General features: G+C 37.7%; 1 protein-coding gene across 1 annotated transcript; it reads left to right on the top strand.

Annotated features, from left to right (window-relative positions):
* The first annotated feature begins 6,019 nt into the window (after window positions 1-6,019).
* On the top strand, window positions 6,020-7,554 carry LOC122021399 (1-aminocyclopropane-1-carboxylate oxidase-like). The gene is made up of 3 exons (XM_042579520.1): window positions 6,020-6,337; window positions 6,418-6,653; window positions 6,751-7,554. Exons 1-3 carry the CDS (start codon window positions 6,239-6,241, stop codon window positions 7,358-7,360), a joined length of 945 nt encoding a protein of 314 aa, XP_042435454.1. The 5' UTR covers window positions 6,020-6,238; the 3' UTR covers window positions 7,361-7,554.
* Window positions 7,555-26,669: the final 19,115 nt, after the last annotated feature.

Raw genomic sequence — 26,669 nt, forward strand, 5'->3', positions numbered from 1 at the left:
AAAGGTTTTGTCTAGAAGTGGTTGATGATCCAATAATCAAGAAGGCTTAGTGTCTCGTCACAACCTAAATGCCGATTATCGAATTAAATGTTTAATTGACAAAATGATAAGTAATTAAGATAATGCTTTTAAATTCTTATCAACTATTTAAACGTTCCATTTTTTTTGGAAATTTTTAACTTGGAAATTGTTTCAAGTTTTGTTTAATTTGAAAATTTGTAGCTTGAAAATTTTTATTCAGATTTTTTTTAAAAAAAATTTACATTGATTTTTTTTATGTGATCAAAGGGGGAGAAATAGCTACAAGTTTTGGAGGAGAAAATTATTATAATTTGGGAGAATATTTTTATTTTAGCTTAGAAAATTTTTAATTTAAATGTTGTAATTTCTTTTATTACAATTTTTATGCTTAAATTATTAGTATGGTAATTTATTTAAATTATTACTTGTTTGTTTTAGCCTAATTTGAACTTGGGTTGACGCATATCAAAAAGGGGGAGATTGTTTGACCCCGTGGTTGTTTTGATGTGATCAACTAAGTTAGGTTCGGTCCTATTTTGTTTTAATCCCTGTGTCTAAGTGTGCAGGAGCTTAGGAACGTAGGAAGTCGAGCGGAAAACGCAACTGGCGAGAAGAACGGTACGAGAAGAGAGTCGGCGGGCTCGGTGCGTCCGAGAGACGAAAGAGCTACGGAAGAGTGCACCGGTGGACGAGAAGAACGTACGCAATGTTCGAGGGACGAGAAGTTAGAGCGGAAGCCTGTTCGAGGAGAAGGCCAGAAATTGGGTTCGAGTGAGTCATATTTCGGTTGGTCGCAATCACCCAAGCAATTGGAGCTTCGAAAGAAGAAAAGGAGTGAAAAGAAGTTAAAGCTATTTATACGCTGCAGCATTGAGGGTGCCCTCCATAGTGTTGAGGGCGCCCTAAAACCAGTCAAAGTGACTGTTTCGCATTTGGATAAAACTTTATCCAAATGCCACGCTGGAGGCGCCCTCCATGCTTATGGGAGGCGTCCTTAAGCCGAAGATAGAGTTTTTAGACCCTATAAAAAGGGCCCTGGAGCTAGGGAATTGATCATCAACTCTTGTACTAACTTTCTAGCAACTACTTAAGTTTTTATTGTGTAAAAGGCTTCTCCATCTTCAGAGAAGGAAATTCTGACTGAGCTTTTCAACCGCCTTGGATTAACAACCACCTAGATTGTAACCAAATCAATCTCTGAGTCTCTTCTTTAATTCTGTTCTTTTATTTTTATTTATTATTGTTGCACCTTAAGAGTTGAAAGAACGAGGAGGGTACTTTTTTTTGTTTCAGGCAATTCATCCCTCCCCTCTTGTCGGCCTGCTGCACCAACAATATGTGTTTAAATTTATTTATTTACGAGTTGCTCAAATTTGTTCATTTAATTAATCTTGTATGTATTGAACAAACATAAATAAACTCTTATCAAGTTGAATGCTAAGTTTGTTTATGATCGTTTAATTTATTTACAACCCTATTAATAGCTAATATAATATATAATTTTATTTTAAATTAAAAAAATGATTAACCAGACTGGGTAACGTCGAGCCTGGGGTGATCAGCCCGACCCCACGAAAATTTCCCACAGGCCACCAGGGTAAATCGGGAAGTACTCGTAGCAAGTAGCTCAAGAGCCCAACATCCTTTAGTTGCATGCCACATTTGGAGGAAAAGTTCCTACATATTCATCATAGTTGGGGCTCGAATCGTGAGTATCTGGGTGATAACCTGGATGTCCTGCCGTTGCAAATTTTATTTTAAATTAAGCACATTAAAAAAGTTGCCACCTAATTATTAATATAATAATATAATTATATAACACGGTGATTAAATTAACTATGTTATTTAATAATCATGCATAGTAAACGAAGTTTTTTAAATTCTCACGCAGCATAAATAAACGTATGTAACGTTGGAATCACTCATAGTGCTGGGTTGTCTCGATACCTCATCTATACTTTTTGATTTTATTCTGATAGATTAAAAAATTTCATAGAACCGATCAACACCTTAACGTGAATGAAAGGAACCACCTTGAGTTGAATGAAAGGACATTTCAGCTTTCATTAAAGACATTTCAGCGATGCTTTGTATGTTACTAGACTAATACTTTGGCATAGCGATTCCATTTCCCATCAATAAATCAGATTTACGTCAGTTATTGCACCTAGGCCGTAGCGCAGTTTATTACTATGAGATAAAATTATTTTCTTAGATATAGGTTCAAATTGGCCTATTATGTATCTAATTTACTTACCTATATTTTACTATATGATCAACAATGCTCGATAATACAATTAAAGGGGTAGACATCCATCCATTTTCTATAGACACATGCCTTTTAGAAAAAAAATTCTTTCATCCCTTAATTATTTAACGGTCGATTATAAGCTGACTTCGTGATTTATTTTTTTCACATAAATTAGAACGGATTTTAGAAGATGTGTGAACATAATCATTTTTTACTATAATAATATCGTAATAAAATAAATACAATATGGATCATGTTATTTATATGTATATATAATTCATCTGGGAAGTAAATTACCAAATCGTTCTGTTGGAAACAAAGCTATTCAGTATGGATATGAACCTGAAGAGGATCATCACATTGTCTTTGAATTCCCTAGGAGAAACAACTGTTCCACATGCCTTTGCTGCTTGTGATAAAGAGCTGAACATGAAGGGGGCAAGACGTACTAACGTCACATTGTCATTTCCCCTTCTGATTCTAATTTGTAGGTCATCATTGTGATGGTGGAGAGCAGTTGGCCAACATGCATGATTTACTTGTAAGTTGTCCTTTGGATGGGTCTAGTGGTTAGCATATGAGATGTTATCATCATGAGATCTGGGGTTCGAATCTCAATAAAATTGAGGTAAATGTCTCTTTTATGTGTTAGTCACTATTCCAAAGGCTAGTAGTCGTCCGTGATTTACCTCCTCTGTGTTGACCCTGGGACAGGTTGGCGGGGACGCTGGGGACGAGCGTATTCGCCTTTTTGCCACCATGATTCACTTGTAAGTAGTAGGTTGACTATCACATGAGATTTTGGGGTCGAATTTTGAGATTGACGAGATATAAATCCCTGTAACTTGCGTAAACTCATCCCATCTACCACTTGTCTTCTCAGTCACCGTGATTTATCTCCTCCATGTTAATCCTGAGACGAACTGACGAGGGTACCGAGACGAACGTATTCATCTTTTACCACATGATTCAGTTGTCAATCTGATCTCCTCTCTGATGGACAAAGCTTACTAAACCAGTAGAAGCTACTAGAGTTTGGATGAGGCAACCATTGTGCATGCCTCACACAGCTCCTATCATCATGGAGCCCAAAAACATGAGATGGAGACTACTACCAACCAAAGTATTCATAACATGCTGTGTCCCTAACAACTCCACCTTTCTTATCATACCTGATGAAACAGAGTAGCAGATGGAGTTGTTAATACCTAGCAGAGGTGCTAGTCAAGCATCATGGTGGACATTAGAGTTATTGTTAATTCAGCACATGAAAATGAGGCCAATAATACAACTTGAACTGAAAGCTTGAAGAGTAATTGACTAATATGCATCTAATTAATAAATTCTACGTGTGCCAATCAATTGGCATGACTCAATCAGTTATGAAGCAACAACAGAGGCAGTTTTTATAATTTCAGATCAGCAAGGTTGTGACATACTTCTTTAATCATTCTTTGACTTTTTGAAGTCAAATAGTAATTAAGAGTTGCGCTCGATTAAATCCATTTCTTAATTAAACCTCTAACTATAACTCATAATTCAACAGGACATGAGCCAGATGGAGGTATGCCGCCCTCATTGCTGGTAGAAGCTTCATGGTTGACCTGAAAACAACATAAACAAAAGGAGAGAAGTTGTGCATTAGTGGGAAAAAAAATGTAACAGCAAATTTATACGACTATACTTTTTTCACGAGGAAGGATGTAATTTTTTAATCTCGTATTGCCTCAAGATAATGCAATTGGTAAGTTGAAAAGCAAGAACTTGATGCAGTGGAGCATTACCCTTGCACCAATAAACATTGTTTCAAGTTCTTACAGAATCATGGCGTTTTTGAATGAATCTGGAAATCTGGAAGGAAGACAATGAACCAACTTCTAGATCGTTACTCTTCCTCAATGAGGCTGTAAAGGGAACTTAGTATTCAAACCCTTTTTTTTCATTTTGGAAAAACGAGAAAGAGCTAAGTTTTTTTTCGTTGTACCATATATCACTTATGCTTATTAATCTTGGATGACTAACTTAGCTCCATAGAAATTTCTCATTAGTCATTAGAATAAATTAAAAAGTAATAAAAAAATTAATTATTTACTTCATTCCTGTAACATTTATTTTCTTTTGGCCTTTCAATCTTAGCATTCATAGGAGTGTAAGTGTTGGATTCATGATTATTAGACTATTCAAAATTTTCAGTCTAAAATTATTTTTAAAAAGGTTTTAAAACAGAGTGAGATGGAAAAAGAAAAAAAAAAATTGTCAGACGAGCTCAATCAATCTAACTGGTCTAATTAATCGGTCTAACCAATTGTATCTATGCTGAATTGCTCGTCTCAATTGGCCCATCCATATAAATGTTCAATTTGGTTGACTGACAAAGACCATTCGACGAATTGAATTTGCCTAGACCAATAGAGAAAGTTCACTAATAAACTAGAAGGCTTATGAAAAATATATATAATTATTTTTTTTTTAAGTTTTCTTTTTGAAAGGCTCATATTTTTGATTGAATAAAAAGTTTTTTTATTGATCCTTATTTTCTTAATCAAATACTTAAAAATAAAAATTAAAAAAAAAAGAGAAAGAGAATATTTGTAGTAAAAAACAAACGAGACATTTGGATTAGCTGAGTGTCGTTTTATTTATTTATTTTTAAAAATATTAGGTTTATACCAATTTTGTATTTGAATTGATTGAACTAATAAACCATTGAAATGGTTGGTTGATTGAAAGAAATGCTCTGAAATATTTCTAAGGATAATACGACGTGCTCAGAACAAAGCATTCAACATTCAAATTGGCAGGTAAACTGAACCACTTGCTATAAATGTGGCTTTCTTTCAATCTCTTCAACAATTAATGTCCCACCACGCAATTAATTTTGTACTCTTCTCATTCTAATTCTAAGTCAGCACTAGATTTGTTCAAAGTCGACTCAACAGAAAATGAAAGCTACTTATACCAATAATGCAAATTATCTATCTATTTTTTTCTTTGATAATCTAAATACTAATTTAAAGGTGGAACAGCGAGTTGAAGTACACATTCAAAGTTAATTTTTAAAATATTCATGTTATTTGAGATTCAAATTTTGATTCCTTAATACTCCTCTGAGTCATGATACTCAATCGAGTGCCTTGTCCTTCACTGCATCACCGAAGTCTTCTCCCTCCTTGGTACATTGTTCTTGGACAACGCCATAGGTCACGGGATATTCTTTCTGCAAGTCGAACAGTCGATAAGAAGCATGCCACGTTCCATGTGGGGACTTCATTTCAGAAGCAATCAGGAATGCATTTGACCACAAGAAAGAAGTGCTTTCAATTAGAATGAAAATGAAGTCGGCAGAGAATTGCATTCTCAGATTGCTCCCAGCATGATCAGCGAATCTAGCAACCTAAATTTGCTTTGAATCATTGGCAGTAGTGCTTTATTGCCATTAACGTCTGGGAAGCACTGCTAGTAATCGGCTTAAAGAGAAGACTGAGATTCGGTCAACGGAGAAAGCGACTCATACGGGTGGAAGACGAAAAAAGCATGGCTGAGTTATGGAGCCATGAAGCATCAGACACGAGCAGACCAGCTGTGTGCGTCCACTGCAATAATGCCCTGCCGACACGACACCTCTGTACGTTAACTTGGGTACTAATCCATGCTTTTACAGGTCTAGGGTTCAATTTTGATGAATATATATATAATTATCTGGAGGCGTTCTTCTTCGTCCTGGCATCGCCTCGCCCCCATTGACTTGATCAGCTTTTATTTAACCTTATCTGGATATTAAATTAAGCTAATTACACCGGCCATGATGACTGGTTTCTTAATCGGGCATTAAATTAGCAGTTGACATACAACAAATTTGTGCTATAAAAGGCCACCGGAGGCCCTGCAGCTCCGGCATCCACTGCAAGAGAGTTTCTTTCATAATTAAGCTTGTAGCCTGTTCTCGTGTGATCCATCGAGGCAAAGATGATTCCAGTCATTGACTTCTCAAGGCTGCACGGCGATGAGAGGGTCCAGACCTTGGCAGAGATTGCCAATGGATGCGAAGAATGGGGATTTTTTCAGGTATATATCGTGCGTAATCAGAGCTCGAATGGCGATTCGATTCCGGAGCTTGATGTGCTTGCTTGTGTGTTTGTGTGCAGCTGGTGAACCATGGGATTCCGGAGGAGCTGCTGGAACGCGTGAAGAAGGTTTGCTCCGAGAGCTACCAACTGCGAGAGGAAGGCTTCAACGCGTCCAACCCTGTCCGGCTGTTGAATGAGCTGGTGGATCGAGAGAGCGAAGGGGAGGCCGTCAAGAAACTGAAGGACGTCGATTGGGAGGATGTGTTCGTGCTCCAAGATGACAAGCCCTGGCCGTCGAATCCCCCTGCCTTCAGGTAGATCATTTAATTTGATCTTCTAAAAGCCTTTCACTTTTAGGATAAATGAATGATTCGTACCGATGATCAACTAATTAGCTTTAAACATGTGTAGGGAGACGATGAAGGAGTACAGGGAGGAGCTGAGGAAGCTGGCGGAGAAGGTAATGGAGGTGATGGACGAGAACCTGGGCCTCGAGAAGGGCTACATCAAGAAGGCCTTCTCCGGGAACGGGCAGCACGAGGCGTTCTTCGGGACCAAGGTGAGCCACTACCCGCCATGCTCGCGGCCGGACCTCGTCGACGGCCTCCGCTCGCACACCGACGCCGGCGGAGTCATCCTGCTCTTCCAGGACGACCAGGTGGGCGGGCTGCAGATCCTCAAGGACGGCGAGTGGCTGGACGTGCAGCCCGTGAAGGGCTCGATTGTTATCAACACCGGAGACCAGATCGAGGTGTTGAGCAACGGGCGGTACAAGAGCACTTGGCACCGCGTGCTCGCCACCCGCCGTGGCAACCGCCGCTCCGTCGCTTCCTTCTACAACCCCTCGCTCAAGGCCACCATTGCGCCGGCGGCGGAACTGGTGGCGAGCCACACACAGGTGGCCGCCCCTGCTGCGCCCTCCTCCTATCCCAAGTTTGTGTTCGGAGACTACATGGATGTGTACGTGAAGCAGAAGTTCCAAGCCAAGGAGCCCAGATTTGAAGCAGTGGCGGCTATGTGAAGGTTGCGATGCACTGGCTCTCATGTAACTTTTTAATTATATGATCCATAGACATAGAATGACTGTGTCTTACAGTTTGATTTCGTGTTTCCTTGTTTGATCTAGTGGGTAAGGTTGTCTGTCGTGAGTCTGTTGTGGAGTCTGTTGGTTTTCTTTGTAGACTAAGATATATATTACCATGAAAGCTTGTGATATCCATGGCTTGTTAGAATTTTATGAGCATGTGGGGGGAAAAAACCTTAATGATATAGAGTTGATTATGAAAACTTTCATAATTGTCATCATCTCAGCCACTAATTGAGGTGACTTGAGACCTGGCTAGGGAGTTTTGATGTCCCTCCTAGTCATTGCTCAAAAAATTTTGAATCCGATATATTTAATGCTCTCTTCCTTGGTGGGCCTTGTTGCGATAGCTACGAGAAGCTCTTCATTCTTGCCACCTTCCTCGGGCAGTATGTATTATGGCTCAATGGCTTAAGGCTAATTATGACAAAGTGCAAGATTCCTCCCAAACTCCTCCTATGAAGACACTTCCATTCTGCAACGTGCAATCCAACTAATGGCCTGGATGGTTGACCATCGATCGCTTCATGAGTTGCTTGCTTATTACCCATTCGAGCTCTGGAAGAATGAGTGATCCCATCTTATCCCGTCCGGAAACTAAATAGATGAGTGACCGATAAAAGGATAGAAATGTTGACAGAAAAAGGATCTAAAGTTAGAAGTCGTTGACTTACGCACACCACAAGAGAGTAAATAGAAATATTAGAGTGAGTAGGGGTGATCGTGGATCGGATTGATTCGGTTATTGGGGTAAAAAATTATCCGACTCTACTAAATCAGATATATCAGGACCCTACATCCGACTCTATATACGCGGTTCTTATGTATCAGATATCCGACGATTTGTCAGTTATTTGGATATCCGACCGTATATCCAATGAAATATAAAATATAAATATAAATATAAATACAACAAAAAAATAAAATATTTTAAAATGATAATAGACATTACTCATTACATGTTGTAGTAGCTAATCGGTAGTAGCTGCTATAACGTGTAGCAGCTTATCGGCAGTAGCTGTTACAAGCAGGGGTGATCGCGGATTGGGTTGGTTTAGTTATTGGGGTAAAAAATTATCCGGCCCTACTAGATCAGATAATGCAATATCCGGCCCTTAGTTTTTTCAGTTCAGTTTGGGTCAATATATGTGGGTTGGTTGGTTTGGCGAGTTGACTGCTAACACCTAAGAGTGAGAACCAGGGAGGGAGCTCTGGCGTAGACACTCTGACGTTCAAATTAGAACCGTTGTCTCGGTGAAAAATGGAGAAAAAGATGAGCAGTAGAACAATAATATGGATGTATGTGTGTACACGTACCTAAACAACAGAGAAGACATTTTTTATATCATTTCTCATAATCTACACAATAATGATGTGTTCTCTAGTTTTAGAATATGTCACGTAGTGGAGGATGTATGATAGCCCTCCTCTGGGCAGAGGAAAGTTTTGTTGCGTATGTATGTCATAGTAGTAGAATATTCCCTAGTGAGTAACCATTATTCTCCGATAGATGGTTGTAATTCTTTGATAATGTTGTCTCCTAGAGGGAGTCTAATAGGTTTGGAGTCGACCGGGTTTAGGTTGGGAGTCATGCCCATGTGAGGTGGGGAGCTAAGCCATGTTGAGGTCCAATTGTCGTGGGCTGTCGAATTTATGTTGAGAGTCATGCCCATGAGAAGTGGGGAGCTGAGCCCCGGAGGTCCGACCGACTCTGGAGTCGATCGAGTTTATGCTGGGAGTCATGCTCATGAGAAGTGGAGAGTTGAGCCCAAGAAGTCCAACCTGTTGGAGTGTATACTGAAAGCCTAAGCTTTGTAAACATTCATTATGAATAAAGAATCACATTTGGTCTAATTATCTACATTTGTTTGTAGTTGTTCATTTAATTTATATTGTAGATAACATAGTATGTGGTGTCACATACAGAAGATGATGTTATCAGTACCTTATAAATTATAAACAGTAGCTCACGACCAGAATGGAAAGGAACAAACCATTAGAAGGTCGTAGTGTAATTAGGTATTAGTTTATCTTGACTATATAATTACACTAGTACACTCAGAGTGTATTGAGTAGGACCATTCGAGGTCGTTCCTTTTATACTGACTTTATAAAGGAACAAAGACCTCAGTTATTATGGAAGTGTGTGCTCTTAATCCTAATATAATAACAAGCACATATATTTGATATTTATTTCTTTAATTTATCAATGGGTGAGATTTAGTTCGATGAATCAATAAACCCGATAAGTTGGGAAATGCTATCACTTATAGTGTGTGTTGTTGATTATAGAAGGAAACTGTGTCCTAGAGATACTAGGTTGATAATGTCCCCAAGAGGAGCTCATAAGGATTGTCATGTTAAACCCTGCAGGTGGACTTAGTCCGACATGACGATAAGGTTGAGTGGTACTACTCTTGGACTTAGACATTAATTAAATGAGTTGTCAGTAACTCACTTAATTAGTGGACATTCGATATCTTAAACACAGGGAGACTAACACACTCATAATAAGAAGGAGCCCAAAATGTAATTTGGGATTGGTGCGGTAGTTCAATGATAGTTCTCTAGTGGAATGAATTATCGTTGATAAAATTAAGTTGTGTGTTCGGGCGAACACGGGATGCTTAATTTTATCGGAGACCAAAACCAATTCCTCCTCTCGGTCCCTATCGTAGCATCTTATTTATAGAGTACTATACCCACCTATACCCACCTTCTATACCCACCCTAGGCGGGCCAAGCTAGCTTGGGAATCAAGCTAGGGCCAGCCTAGGTATATTATTGGGTGGCCCTAGCTTGAACCCAAGCTAGTAGGGCCAAATAAAATTAAAAAGAAATTTAATTTTAATTTTATTATTATGTGGAAGATATATTTTAAGAGAATTAAAATTAAAATATCTCTCTTGTAAAAGATCTACAAAAGATTAAAGAAAGAGATTAGATCTCTTTCCTTATTTGTAGATTGGAAGAGATGTTTTATTTTATCTTTAAAATTATTCACATGTTAATAAAATTAAAATTATAGATATTTCCTTTTATTAAACATGAAGAGATTTTAAAGAGAAATTTTATTTTTTAAAATTTCCGGAAACAAATTAGGAAGTTTTAATTGTTGATTAAAACTTGTCCTCTTTTGTATTCCAATGATGTGGTCGGCCATCACAAATTAATTGGGGAAATTTTATTTTATTTCTCTCAATTAAATCATGTCAAGGAAATTAAGGAAAATTTATTGTAATTAAATTTCCTAATTTACCTGGGCCAAGGAATATAAAAGAAGGGGTGAGGGTGCCTTCACAAGACATAACATCTATTATTCCTCTCCCTCTTTTGTTCCTTGGTGTGGTCGGCCAACCTCTCCATCTCTTCCTCTTGTGGTGGCCGAACCCTACCCTTCTATTGGAGCTCTTGTGGTGGCCGGATACTACTCGGAGAAGAAGAAGAAGAAGGAGAAAGCTAGCATCTCTTGGAGCTTGGTTAGTATTTTGGTTTTCTCCTTGGTGAAGCTTTTCTTTTGTGGCGAACCTTGCTTGGAGGAGAAGAAGGTGGTTGGTGGTTTCTCATCTTGGAAGATCGTTGCCCACACAACGTCCGAGGTTAGAAGAGGAATACGGTAGAAGATCAAGAGGTTTTTCTACAAGGTATAACTAGTAATTTCTATTTCCGCATCATGCTAGTTATTTATGGAAATAATACTAAATACAAGAGGCTTACGTTCTAGTATTTCGAATATGTTTTTTCGAAGTTGTGTTCTTTTGTTTCTTTCTTTTCCTTGTGATTTGATTGTTCTCTTTGGTTAACCTAAAGTTATTTTAGGAAATTAAATATTAGCTTTCTATTAAAGGTTTTGTCTAGTCGGTGGTGGTTGCTCCCATATCCAAGAAGGCCATGTGCCTCGCCACGTCGATCTTGGGAACCTTTATGGAAATTAATATTTAATGGAATTAATAACTTAAGGAGACTTGGGTCGAACGTGTTAAGTTCGCAGAGATCCAAGTCAAAACCTAAAAGAACAAATAGATTAAGTTTTGGATCAAGCGTGTTAAGTTCCGCAGAGATCCAAAATTTAATTTAAAAGAACACATGGTAGCTAGGAAAAGGTTCGGACCTTTGTACAAAATTTTTGTACAGTGGAACCTATAGGCTTTCCGAGTAGCAACCAATTGGTATCAGAGCTAGGGTTTTGCCTCTGTATTTGGTATTTAGTTTAATTATGCACATGTCATACATAATTTAGGCAGGATAATAGTAGGATGTGCTAACTTTGTGGATGCAGGATCCAACTATTATGGCTTTTAGTTATTATGTGTGTGATTGGACCCTTGGACATGTCAAGGGCATTTAATGTGTGCATGATTGTATTAAAATACGGGGCTGTATTTAGTTTTATTAGGATTTTATTTTTGATCTAGATACATGTACATTCCTTTTATGGAATATAGGATCAAAATGTAAAATTCTATTAATGTCGCGGATCGAATCTTGCAAAGCGTGGAACCTTCTAAGGACCAGAGGCGCAGCGGAACTAGGAGCAAGATGGATGCGACAGCTAGACCCGGAGGCGATGGCCAAATATGGCAGCAGCTTGGGATGACAACACACGGAGGACAATTAGAGATAAAAGCCATAATAGTTGAAAATTAAATTTTCTAATTATTGCTTTTATATTGTGCTGTGTGTGAATGTTAGTTTACAAGTTTAGTAGGCTAGCATAGTTAAAATTCCTCATTTATAAATAACTAAGTGGGAGAGGGATTTTTTAATAAATCCCATGGTCTCCATTACTGGTTTGTAAGTGATGCAAACAAGCTTGCGCGTTGGCTCTGAGTGCCTTCCTCATAACGGATGAGCTTGTTTGTGGATCACTAGAACAAACTTCCATTTTTGGATGACTATAGGAAATTAATTAAGAGCGTGCGATCTTCCCCAACGGAAGGGGCATAATCTTATTAATGGACTTAGTGTCAAGTAATGGTATACACTTAGACACATCTAATAGTATCCTCCCCAACGGAGTCACTGCTATTATTTGTGTGACCAAATGATACCAACTATTATTTTTATTTGTCAAAAAGATAGGTTGACAAGATAATAAAATTAATGGGTTAAAACCCTCCTTTTACAAATGTTGAATTTGTATACGTCCACACTAACGTGGCATACAAGATTCACGGTGTTATGAGGTGTTGGTTAATTTAAAATAGTATTGTTTGAGGAATCAATATTATTCTAAATTTAGAGTTCTGACCAAAAGTTATTTGTGATTCTTAGGATGTCTTTCAACCCATTGTCCATCATACTTCAACTGAATAGACTTACTGGACCAAACTACATAGATTGGAAAAGAAACATGGACATTGTTCTTACTCTGAAAGCTATAAATATGTATTGCCCTGATGCACCTACTCGTGAATCTACCCAAGAGGAGATTGAATATCATAGGAAATGGGTAAAAGCAGATGAGATGGCGCGGTGTTACATTTTGGCTTCAATGTCAAATGTATTGCAACATCAAGATTTACCAACGACCTATGATATTATGAACAATCTCAAGGAACTCTTTGGTCATCGGATAGAGCTTCTAGGCAAGAAGCCATGAGAAAGATAATGACCACCATGCAAGAGGGTACTCCGTAAGGGATCATATCCTAAAGATGATGGCTTATCCGAACGAGATACGATCCTTGGAGGAGAAATTGATGGGAAACCCGGATCGATATGATCCTCCAACGCTACCTAGAAGTTTTGAAAGCCTTTGAACTATAATATGAATAAGAGGGTTTATTCATTAGCGGAACTACTATGTAACTTCAAGCGGCAGAAGGATTATTTCGTCACAATGCTCAAATTCACTATCGAAAATGGTTCTACTTCTAAACCGAAAGGAAAGAAGAAGAAGAAACAAGTCGGTTCAAGAAAGAAAGTGAATAAATCTCAGTGTACGGGATTTAAGGAGTGAAGAAGTCAAGGGCAAATGCTTCATCTGCAAGCGGGCAGGGCGGACTGTCCTCGTAGGAACCAAAACAAAGGTATATCTCATGCTCTGGTTGTTGAAACATGTTTAGCGGTGTTATCTACCAGCACCTGGTGTGTAGATACGGGAGCCACTGATCATGTCTGCAATTCCTTGCAGGGGTTCCAGGAAACCCGACGACTATCTGAAGGGGAGATTACCGTCTACATGGGCAATGCTACTAAGGTGGCAGCTGTTGCAGTGGGAGACGTCTACTTGTCTTTTAGTAGAAATAGAAATTTGGTTTTAAGAAATTGTCTTTATGTACCCAGTTTTAGAAAGAATTTAATTTCAGTTTCTAAACTGTTTATAGATGGATATTCAGTTTCTTTCAGTAACGATGTAGTTATTAAAAGAAATAAAGTGATTATCTGTTCTGGTGCATTAGTTGACAATTTGTATACTTTAAATCCAATTTCTTCCACAAAGCAAAACATGGAAATTTATAACTCATCTTCTAATTCTAATAAGAGAAAAGAACCTTCAGAAATGAACCAAGCATATCTTTGGCATCTAAGACTTGGTCATATTAATTTAAGTAGGATTCAGAGGCTTATAGCCGATGGACTTTGAGTTCATTAGAGTTGGAAAATTTTCCAACTTGTGAATCTTGCTTAGAAGGTAAAATGACCAAGAGGCCGCTCAAGGCCAAGGGTATAGAGCCAAAGAAGTGTTAGAGTTGGTTCACTCTGATTTGTGTGGTCCTATGTCCGTCCATGCAAGAGGAGGTTTTGAATATTTTGTCTCTTTCATAGACGATTATTCAAGATACGGATATATTTACCTAATGCGCAAGTCCGAGTGCTTTGATAAGTTCAAAGAATACAAGGTGATGTGGAGAAACGATTAGGTAAAAGTATCAAGACACTACGATCCGATCGTGGTGGCGAACACCTCTTAGGAGAGTTTAGGAATTACTTATCGAGGGGGATTCAATCCCAATTGTTCGCACTGGAACACCCCAACATAATGTAGCAGAGCGAAGGAATAGGACTCTTATGGAGATGGTTAGATCAATGATGAGTTATTCAGAATTACCAAATTCGGGATATGCTCTGAAACAGCAGTGTATGCTCGAACTTAGTACCTTCTAAATCAGCCTTCTACTCCCATAGAATTGTGGAATGGGCGAAACCCGTCTAAGACATATTCGGATATGGGGTAGTCCAACACATGTGCTGAAACAAGATCTTGATAAGTTAGAATCTCGTACAAGTTCGCGTGTTTGTAGGATATCCCAAAGGAACGAAGGTGGTTTATTTTATAGTCCTAAAGACCGAAGGTCATTGTTAGCACCAATGCCCGCTTTTAGAAGAAGACTATATAATGGATCACAAGCCCGAGTAAAGTTGTTTTAGAAGAACTTAGAGAGGACATGTCTACTTCAACAACGATACAAGATGAAGTACCACAAGAGCGCAACACGTGTCACACATGATACACAACCACAGATGCCTCGTCGAGTGGGAGGGTTGTAAGGCACTGAAAGATTCATGTTTTGGGAGAGTCTTGGACTTGGTCCCGGTAAACATGAACCCGATCCACGAACATACGACGAAGCACTCCAAGATATAGATGCAGATCTTGGCAAAAGGCAATGAATTCTGAAATAGAGTCTATGTACTCTAATAAAGTCTGGGAGCTTGTAGAACCACCGATGGTGTAAAAGCCGTTGGATGCAAGTGGATCTACAAAAGGAAAAGAGGGACGACGGAAGGTAGAAACCTTCAAAGCTAGGCTTGTTGCGAAAGGGTACACTCAGAAAGAGGGAATCGATTATGAGGAGACCTTTTCACCGGTAGTCATGCTTAAGTCTATCCGGATACTCTTATCTATTGCTGCTCATATGGATTATGAGATTTGGCAAATGGATGTCAAGACAGCTTTCCTTAATGGAAGTCTTGAAGAGAACATCCATATGAAGCAACCAGAAGGGTTCATTGAAAAAGGCAAAGAGCATCTAGTGTGCAAGCTCAATCGGTCCATTTATGGACTGAAGCAAGCTTCAAGGTCTTGGAACATCCGGTTTAATGAAGTAATCCAGTCATATGGATTTATTCAAAGTCCGGATGAATCTTGTGTATATAAGAAGTGTAACGAAAACGTGGTGGTATTTCTTGTACTATACGTAGATGATATTTTGTTAATTGGCAACAATGTCAAAGTATTATCAGACGTAAGGGTATGGTTGTCCAAACAAATTGATATGAAGGACTTAGGAGAATGTGCACACATTCTTGGGATCAAAGTTATAAGGGATCGTAAGAAAAGAATGTTGTGTCTATCCCAAGCTTCATATATAGATACAATCCTTGCTCGTTTTAACATGCAGGATTCCAAGAAAGGTTTCTTACCTTTTAGACATGGAGTAGCTTTATCTAAAGAGATGTCTCCAAAGACATCAAAAGAGATAGAGGACATGAAAGCAGTTCCTTATGCTTCAGAGGAAGCCTAATGTATGCAATGCTATGTACGAGACCGATATTTGTTTTCTTGTGAGGCATGGTCACAGATATCGAGTAACCTGGACAAGGACATTGATGCGGTAAAGCATATATTAAAGTACCGAGAAGGACTAGGGATTATATGCTAGTATACCAAGCGGATGATTTGCTCCCACACAGATTTTGATTTCCAATCGGATAGGGATAACAGTAAGTCTACATCAGCTATGTGTTTACTTTAGAGGTGGAGCCATTTCATGGAGGAGTGTTAAGCGAATGTCCGACTCAACCATGGAAGTCGAGTATGTAGCGACCTCGAGGCGACTAAAGAAGCAGTATGGCTCAGGAACTTTCTAATGGACTTAGATGTGATTCCTGGTTTGCCCAAGATCATCATAATTTATTGTGATAATAGCGGTGCAGTTGCAAACTCGAACGAACCACGAGCTCATAAGGCGAGTAAACATATAGAGCGCAAGTACCACCAGATACGAGATATCGTGAAGCGAGGAGAAGTTGTCATCGCCAAGATTGCATCAGCGGATAACCTGGCAGATCCTTTCACTAAGGCCCTTCCGGCGAAAGCTTTCGATCGGCATGTTGAGGGAATGGGAATCAGATGTATGGTAGAAGATATGGCAGCTTAGTCATTAGTATAAGTGGGAGATTGTTGGAGTGTATACTGAAAGCCTAAGCTTTGTAAACATTCATTATGAATAAAGAATCACATTTGGTCTAATTATCTACATTTGTTTGTAGTTGTTCATTTAATTTATATTGTAGATAACATAGTATGTGGTGTCACATACAGAAGATGATGTTATCAGTACCTTATAAATTATAAACAGTAGCTCACGACCAGAATGGAAAGGAACAAACCATTAGAAGGTCGTAGTGTAATTAGGTATTAGTTTATCTTGACTATATAATTACACTAGTACACTCAGAGTGTATTGAGTAGGACCATTCGAGGTCGTTCCTTTTATACTGACTTTATAAAGGAACAAAGACCTCAGTTATTATGGAAGTGTGTGCTCTTAATCCTAATATAATAACAAGCACATATATTTGATATTTATTTCTTTAATTTATCAATGGGTGAGATTTAGTTCGATGAATCAATAAACCCGATAAGTTGGGAAATGCTATCACTTATAGTGTGTGTTGTTGATTATAGAAGGAAACTGTGTCCTAGAGATACTAGGTTGATAATGTCCCCAAGAGGAGCTCATAAGGATTGTCATGTTAAACCCTGCAGGTGGACTTAGTCCGACATGACGATAAAGTTGAGTGGTACTACTCTTGGACTTAGACATTAATTAAATGAGTTGTCAGTAACTCACTTAATTAGTGGACATTCGATATCTTAAACACAGGGAGACTAACACACTCATAATAAGAAGGAGCCCAAAAATGTAATTTGGGATTGGTGCGGTAGTTCAATGATAGTTCTCTAGTGGAATGAATTATCGTTGATAAAATTAAGTTGTGTGTTCGGGGCGAACACGGGATGCTTAATTTTATCGGGAGACCAAAACTAATTCCTCCTCTCGGTCCCTATCGTAGCCTCTTATTTATAGAGTACTATACCCACCTATACCCACCTTCTATACCCACCTAAGGGGGCCGGCCAAGCTAGCAGGGCCGACCTAGGTATATTATTGGGTGGTCGGCCCTAGCTTGAACCCAAGCTAGTAGGGCCGGCCAAATAAAATTAAAAAGAAATTTAATTTTAATTTTTATTATTATGTGGAAGATATATTTTAAAGAGAATTAAAATTAAAATATCTCTCTTGTAAAAGATCTACAAAAGATTAAAGAAAGAGATTAGATCTCTTTCCTTATTTGTAGATTGGAAGAGATGTTTTATTTTATCTTTAAAATTATTCACATGTTAATAAAATTAAAATTATAGATATTTCCTTTTATTAACCATGAAGAGATTTTAAAGAGAAATTTTATTTTTTAAAATTTCCGGAAACAAATTAGGAAGTTTTAATTGTTGATTAAAACTTGTCCTCTTTTGTATTCCAATGATGTGGTCGGCCATCACAAATTAATTGGGGAAATTTTATTTTATTTCTCTAATTAAATCATGTCAAGGAAATTAAGGAAAATTTATTGTAATTAAATTTCCTAATTTACCTGGGCCAAGGAATATAAAAGAAGGGGTGAGGGTGCCTTCACAAGACATAACATCTATTATTCCTCTCCCTCTTTTGTTCCTTGGTGTGGCCGGCCAACCTCTCCCTCTCTTCCTCTTGTGGTGGCCGAACCCTACCCTTCTATTGGAGCTCTTGTGGTGGCCGGATACTACTCGGAGAAGAAGAAGAAGAAGGAGAGAAAGCTAGCATCTCTTGGAGCTTGGTTAGTATTTTGGTTTTTCTCCTTGGTGAAGCTTTTCTTTTGTGGCCGAACCTTGCTTGGAGGAGAAGAAGGTGGTTGGTGGTTTCTCATCTTGGAAGATCGTTGCCCACACAACGTCCGAGGTTAGAAGAGGAATACGGTAGAAGATCAAGAGGTTTTTCTACAAGGTATAACTAGTAATTTCTATTTCCGCATCATGCTAGTTATTTATGGAAATAATACCAAATACAAGAGGCTTACGTTCTAGTATTTTGAATATGTTTTTTCGAAGTTGTGTTCTTTTGTTTCTTTCTTTTCCTTGTGATTTGATTGTTCTCTTTGGTTAACCTAAAGTTATTTTAGGAAATTAAATATTAGCTTTCTATTAAAGGTTTTGTCTAGTCGGTGGTGGTTGCTCCCATATCCAAGAAGGCCATGTGCCTCGCCACGTCAGTACTGGGAACCTTTTATGGAAATTAATATTTAATGAAATTAATAACTTAAGGAGACTTGGGTCGAACGTGTTAAGTTCCGCAGGAGATCCAAGTCAAAACCTAAAAGAACAAATAGATTAAGTTTTGGATCAAACGTGTTAAGTTCCGCAGGAGATCCAAAATTTAATTTAAAAGAACACATGGTAGCTAGGAAAAGGTTCAGACCTTTGTACAAAATTTTTGTACAGTGGAACCTATAGGCTTTCCGAGTAGCAACCAACACAACCGACTCTAGGGCTAATCGGGTGTATACTGGGAGTCACACTCATGAGAAGTGAGGAGCTAAGCTCCAGAGGTTCGACCGGCTTTGAGGCCTATCGGGTTCATGCTGAAAGTTATGCCTATAAGAAGTAGGTAGCTAAGTCAAATGCTTCAACCAATAGGAAGGTTTATTTTGATACATTTTAGTTCAGTTAATTTTTGCTTTATCTTGTTCTTTCAATTCCGTTAAGTTTTAGTTTCGATTTAATGCAATTAGGATAGATTAGCTTAGGTTTCATTACATGTTAGTTTCATTTTATGCTTTACTTATGTTGTCTTTTATTTTCTGCAATTGTAGTTAGGTTAGGTTTAGTTTATTACTTCCATTGTCTTTCATTTACTAGATTAGTTTTCATTTAATGTTTTGTTATTTCATTCCCTAGATTAATCGTGCTGATGATTAACCCATAGCGTAGAGTGACAATGCGTTGTGGATTAATTATTTGCACCTAGTTAGATTTCATTTCAGTATTAGATTAGTTTCTTAATTGCTTTGCTTTTTATTTGTTAAATTTAGAATCAAATCCCAAACCCCCATTTCCATATTGAAAACTCCAAAATAGAAATAACATACGATCCTAAGTTTATCATCCTATCGTTACTTTCGTTGACGGACAAACCGAGTCATTCCTATGTTACATTAGTGTAGGAGGGATTTGGTACTTCATTGTTTGATGTCCAATTCACGACAAAATTGGGGCGTAATCAAATTGGCGTCGTTGCCAGGGAAAGAGTAACGGTGTTTGGTGATCTTAGGATTGTTTCTCTATTTTCTTTCTTTTCTTGTTTCTATTTTTTGTGTTTGCAAAAATTCAAAAACATTGTTAGGGGCTTAATTATTTCATCTATTGTATGCATGTGTGCTATCTTGTATATTTTCCTGTATCTTTTGATGGTATTTGCATGAGTGTTTCAAGTAAAACCAGGAAATCTTCTGTGTGATATCTGTAGTTCTAGAATTTCAGTGTGTTCAGAACCTCAGACTTGATGAGTAAAATAAAGAACACTGAAAAGACTCTCAGAGAGCTTTGGGCACCAGATTTGTCGGTTGATTCATTCTGTATTCATTATTCTGATTTGGAAGGAGACTTCGAGTTATGGAAAATTGTTCATTTACTACCGAAGTTTCATGGGCTTTCTAGTGAAGATCCCAACAGACATCTGCATGATTTGGAGATGGTTTGTTCTTCATGAAACCCACATGGCATATCAGAAGAAGATGTTAGACTTAGAGCATTTCCATTTTCAGTAGCAGATTCAGCAAAAGATTGGTTGTATTGTCTACCACCCAATTCAATTTCCAGCTAGATCGAGATGAAGAAATTATTTCTGGTGAGGTTCTTTCCTGCTTCTAGGATTGCAGCTATTCGGAGGAGTATTTGTGGAATCCAACAATTCACAGGAGAACCATTTCAAGAATATTGGGATAGATTTAAAAGACTTGTTGCTAGTTACCCTCAGCACCAGATAAGCAATCAGCTACTAATTGTATATTTCTATGAGGGATTGTGTCCCATGGACAGGAGTATGGTTGATGCAGCTAGTGGAGGGGCTCTAGTTAACAAGACATCTACTTAGGCCAGAGAACTTATCGAGATTATGGTTGCAAATTATCAGCAGTATGGGACTAGACCGATGATTACCGAAGATGTTCATTCCTTTGCCAGTGTATTTCCGACTAGAATCTAGTATTACCAGCCAGATCCTCAGTATTATCAGACTTATCAGCAGGACAGGTATAATTTTGTTGCAGGATTCGGGTATGGGAACACACAACAAGGGAATTCTGATTGGTCCTAACATTACCAGCCTTACTTTCAGCACCATCAACCTGAGCAGGATTTTTGGGAGCAGTCACAACAACTTGTACAACATCAAGAAACACAGTTCCAGCCAAGAACACATTCATCGACACAATTACAATTGCATTCAGATCAACCTACCGCATCAATTCCTGAGGAGATGGATTGTAGAGTTTGTGATATTCCTGACTTTTATTCTGCTTCTCTGCATGATTCTTCTAGCTTTTTACATTGTGATGTTGTAGTGATCCTGATAATTTTGTTATTGATGATATTGTTGTTCCAAATATTCTTGATGTTGCAGGTATAAGAGATGATGATGGAAGTGTAAGGGAAACTCAAGAATCACTTCCTTCAATTATTCTACCACCGGTTGAGCCTTTTATTGTACCTAGTGATGATGGAAGTGTAAGGGAAACTCAAGAATCACTTTCATTGATTGTACCTGATCCAGAGCCAGTTCTTTCACCTGACCAAGATAATGTCTCATTCACTGTTTTATACCCTCAAGGTACCTTTCAGGATGGTAAGGTTGATATTTCTTCTAAATCTTTAGGAAATACCATGGAGGTAGTTCATTTTGATTGTAGTGGATGTGATACATCTTTTGATTCATGCTCTGTTACTTTTGATATTGTTTCTGATACATCTTACTCAGCATGCGTGCAGGATTTGCATCCTCTTTTTATTTCACAGGAATTTTTTAGATATTTTATTTGCAGTCAATCACGCAAAGATGCATTGTACCGATTGAAGAAAGCCCTAACATTTTATGCAATAATGAAACTTCTGGAATGGACACTCCAACTGAATCGTCTTCGTCCACCGGAGAAAATTTTTGAGGAGTCAAAGGTGGAGGGGGTGATCCTCACTTCACCTACCACCATTCCACTTCCAGATTGGCTTCTGGAACTGAATCGACTCAGACCACCAGAATTTCAGGGGAGTCTGTTCCATCTCACTTTTCCTTTTTTCTTATATATATTTCTTTACTTTGGTTGCTTGGTTAGCTTTATTTGCTTTTGCTTAGTAGTTCATTTTGAGTTTGCTTTGTCGGTTTTCATAATAAATTCTTTATGCATTCTTTTTATCATCTTAGAAATTGTGAAAGCTAGTTAAATTTTATTGTCAAGTTTGATGATTTATTGTCATGATTAGATTCTTGGATTGCATGTGATTACAACTTGATTATGGATTTCATGTTGGTAGATTGAGATGATAATTTTTGATATACCTAGTGAGGATATTTTTGAGCCTATTATTCCTATTAATGTGTGATGCACTTGTGGTTAATGCTACTCTAGAACTTGCTTAATTCTTTCGAGACCACATTATCATAGGTTTGCATGATTTTTATGAAGGCTATCTCACTTCCTTTTATTCATTCCTTTTGTTATCACATGTTCTTGAATAAATCCATATCATTTATCATATCATTCTTTTCTCTCTTCCATTTACTTCCATTTATTTCACTCTTTTACTCTCTTGGGATGTATATATCTTGGATGTTGCATGATGAGTATTTTGCCCGAGACGGACAAAAGTTTAAGTGTGGGGGAGAGAAATAGCTTAGTGAAATTTAGGAGAGGCATAGGTGAACCATGCTTGATCACCATAGGTAAACCATGCTTTATCTTTTTATTTGAGCTATTGATGATGTTGTATAGTGATGCACAACATGTTGAAAAAAAAAATGTGAAAAAAAAGGAAAAAAAAACAGAAATGGAAAAAAAACAAAAACAAAAAAAAAGAAAAAAAAACAGAAAAAGAAAAAGAGAGAGAGAGAGAAAAAAGTTTTGACATGTTGTGTTATTTTTGTATTCATATGTGGTAGAATTTTTTATTAGTGATAATCTTTACTTTAGCAACATTTAGATTTTATTATATATTATGAGTGGATGTTTATTGAAATGCTAGAGTAGGAGTTATTCACATTTCTATTGTATTGATGAAAGGTGATAGAATTTTTTGTGAGTAACAATCTTTATGGTAGCAAAATTTGGATTTTATTGTAGATCATGAGTGAATGTTTATTGAAAAGCTATCGTAGAGATTGTTCACATTTTTATTGAGTTTTTAGAGATAGCTTGGAAGTTTGGATGAGATATCTTTTTGGGCATTGTTCTATTGTACTCATCTATGTAACATTTCATTATATCCATGTCTTCCACCAATAACTTGCTTTATCTTCTTCATTTCTTCTCTTATACTATCATTTGCTTTAATTCATATTTCCCTTATATTTCAAATAATGCCTTCATTATTTTATTGTGCACTCTTATGTATATAATGGTGGAGATTAGAAGCAAAGCAAACATATGGTAGTGCATTTATCATGAGTAGCTTGAGTGAGCTCTACCATTGCATGTACATGAGATGAGAGCCACCATCACTTACCTTGTGAGGTTTATTTTGTTATCATTCTCAATTTATTGGTTGTGGATTGAAGTTATCATGTTTGTTAATTAGTGTATGAATTTAATTCATGATTGCTTTGATCATTTAAATTGAACAATCCTAGGTAACTTTCTTTCACTATTTTCTATATATGATTGAGAATTGCTAGAGAAATGTATTTTTAGTTATTTTTCTTGCTTTTTTGATTTGCTCGAGACGAGTAAGAATAAGTGTGGGGGAGTTGATAATGGGTATTTTCTGTATTATTTTGGCTCTTATTACTTAGCATTTTTATCTTCTCACATGTTAATTTTGTGTTTATATTACATTTTGTGAGGAGAATCTATTTTTGGGCTTAATTGTAAATTTCTTACAAATTGTGAAATTTAATTTCATATTTTTATGTGGTTTTGTAGGAAATTCAAAGAGCCATGGATTAGGGTCGAGCCGGATCGAATTGGGCTTAATTTGAAGGTCAAATGAAGGAGATCAAGTTGAATTAATGTGGAGCGTTGATCAAGATCCAATGAGATCCTGCCCCTTCAATCAGATCAAGTGATCCAGCCCTTCATCATGATTTAGAGCGATCTGGACTGTTGATCGAGATCAAGACATCCAAGGGTTCATCTAAGAAGTGGAGCTCCAATTCAAAAACTCAACCCAATTTTCAAACCCATTCTTCAAGCCCGATTATAAAAGTCCAATTTCATCCTCTTAATGGATCCGGATCCGGATCTCACTCAAACTCTCAACTCAAAATCCAAGATCCAAACCCGTTAAGAAACTCCTCTTTCTCACTAGCACGACACAGTGCCAATCCCTCTTCTCTCATGTTTTCTTCTCTCCAAGCGAGCTAGGGCAGGCGATTTCTTCCACCGCCGGCCGTTCCTTTCTTCCTTTTCTCTCCGGTTGATGGCTCGACTTCTCCCCTTACCTTTACTGCCGCCGACCGGCCATCCACAGCCCACACATCTTCTTCTTAGATTCAAGCGGCGACGGCAGCGAGCTCAAGTGGCGGGAGCAACAGGTTTTGGCAGCGGTTTCCGACCAACTCCACCTCGCCGGAGGGGTTCTTCGGTGTGACATCCATCTTCCAATCACCTTATGGCAGATTCACCACCTGGGGTTCAGGCGGCAGATTCCAGAGGTGGCGGTTCTTCCTTCCACAGCAGCACCACTTTCATTTCCCATCCATTTCCAGCAGAGGGGTTCTCCGTTGGAAGTTTCACATCATCGTGTCGACGCAAGCAGCCACCAGTAGAGTGCTTTGTCCACCAGCTTTGGGGGTTCCGAGCCGAGCCTTTCGTGTGATGGCGAAGGGTAGTCTTCGGTATCGGAAGAAAAAGTGTGGATTGTGGTTGGAATTTTTAGTTTATTTCCTATTCATTGCTTATGTTTGCTTTTGGTGATGTTTTGTGGTTGAATACTTGTATTGAACGTTATTTCCATGTTTGAATTGCACATACTTTGCTTAATTAGTTTTATGCATACAACGTGTTCAATCAAATGCTTCAACCAATAGGTAGGTTTATTTTGATGCATTTTAGTTCAGTTATTTTTTTGCTTTATCTTATTCTTTCAATCCCGTTAAGTTTTAGTTTCGATTTAATGCAATTAGGATAGATTAGCTTATGTTTCATTACATGTTAGTTTCATTTTATGTTTTACTTATGTTGTCTTTTATTTTCTGCAATTGTAGTTAGGTTAGGTTTAGTTTATTACTTCCATTGTCTTCATTTACTAGATTAGTTTTCATTTAATGCTTTATTATTTCATTCCCTAGATTAATCGTGCTGATGATTAACCCATAACGTAGAGTGACAATACGTTGTGGATTAATTTTTCGCACCTAGTTAGATTTCATTTCAGTATTAGATTAGTTTCTTAATTGCTTTGCTTTTTATTTGTTAAATTTAGAATCAAATCCCAAACCCCCATTTCCATATTGAAAACTCCAAAATAGAAATAACATACGATCCCCGTCCGCCAACGAAAGTAACAATAGGATGGTAAACTTAGGATCGTATGGAAATTGTATCGGGGTGTGTGCTCTTAATCCTGATATAATAACAAGCACATATATTTGATATTTATTTCTTTAATTTATCAATGGGTGAGATTTAGTTCGATGAATCAATAAGCCCGATAAGTTGGGAAATTGTATCACTTATAGTGTGTGTTGTTGATTATAGAAGGAAACTGTGTCCTAGAGATACTAGGTTGATAATGTCCCCAAGAGGAGCTCATAAGGATTGTCATGTTAAACCCTGCAGGTGGACTTAGTCCGACATGACGATAAGGTTGAGTGGTACTACTCTTGGACTAAGATATTAATTAAATGAGTTGTCAGTAACTCATTTAATTAGTGGACATTCGATATCTTAAACACAGGGAGACTAACACACTCATAATAAGAAGGAGCCCAAAAATATAATTTGGGATTGGTGCGGTAGTTCAATAATAGTTCTCTAGTGGAATGAATTATTATTGATAAAATTAAGTTGTGTGTTCGGGGCGAACACGGGATGCTTAATTTTATCGAGAGACCAAAACCAATTCCTTCTCTCGGTCCCTATCGTAGCCTCTTATTTATAGAGTACTATACCCACCTATACCCACCTTCTATACCCACCAATAGGGGGCCGGCCAAGCTAGCTTGGGAACCAAGCTAGGGCCGGCCTAGGTATAAGATTGGGTGGCCGGCCCTAGCTTGAACCCAAGCTAGTGGGGGCCGGCCAAATTAAATTAAAAAAGAATTTTAATTTTAATTTTTATTATGTGGAAGATATAATTTATTAAAGAGAATTAAAATTAAAATATCTCTCTTGTAAAAGATCTACAATAGATTAAAGAAAGAGATTAGATCTCTTTCCTTATTTGTAGATTGGTGAGATATTTTATTTTCTCTTTAAAAATTATTCACATGTTGTAAAATTAAAATTATGGAAATTTCTTTTTATCAACCATGAAGAGATTTTTGAAGAGAAATTTTAATTTTAAAATTTCCGGAAACAAATTAGGAAGTTTTAATTGTTGATTGAAACTTGTCCAATTTGTTCTTCATGATGTGGTCGGCCACTTGAATTTAATTGGGGAAATTTTATTTTATTTTTCTCAATTAGATCATGTCAAGAAAATTAAGAAAATTTTATTGTAATTAAATTTCCTAATTTGCCTAGGCCAAGGAATATAAAAGAAGGGGTGAGGGTGCCTTCATGAGGCACAACCTTTATTATTTCTCTCCCTCTTTTGTATTGGTGTGGCCGGCCATCCTTTCCCTCTCTTCCTCTTGTGGTGGCCGAACCCCTCTCTCTCCTTGGAGCTCTTGTGGTGGCCGGATACTACTTGGAGAAGAAGAAGAAGAAGGAGAGGAAGCGAGCATCTCTTGGAGCTTGGTTAGTGTTTTGATTTTCTTCCTTGATAAAGCTTCTTTCTTTGTGGCCGAACCTAGTTAGGAGGAGAAGAAGGTGGTTGGTGGTTTCTTAT

Source organism: Zingiber officinale, chromosome 9A (assembly GCF_018446385.1).
Source record: "Zingiber officinale cultivar Zhangliang chromosome 9A, Zo_v1.1, whole genome shotgun sequence".
NCBI classification, from domain to species: Eukaryota; Viridiplantae; Streptophyta; class Magnoliopsida; order Zingiberales; family Zingiberaceae; genus Zingiber; species Zingiber officinale.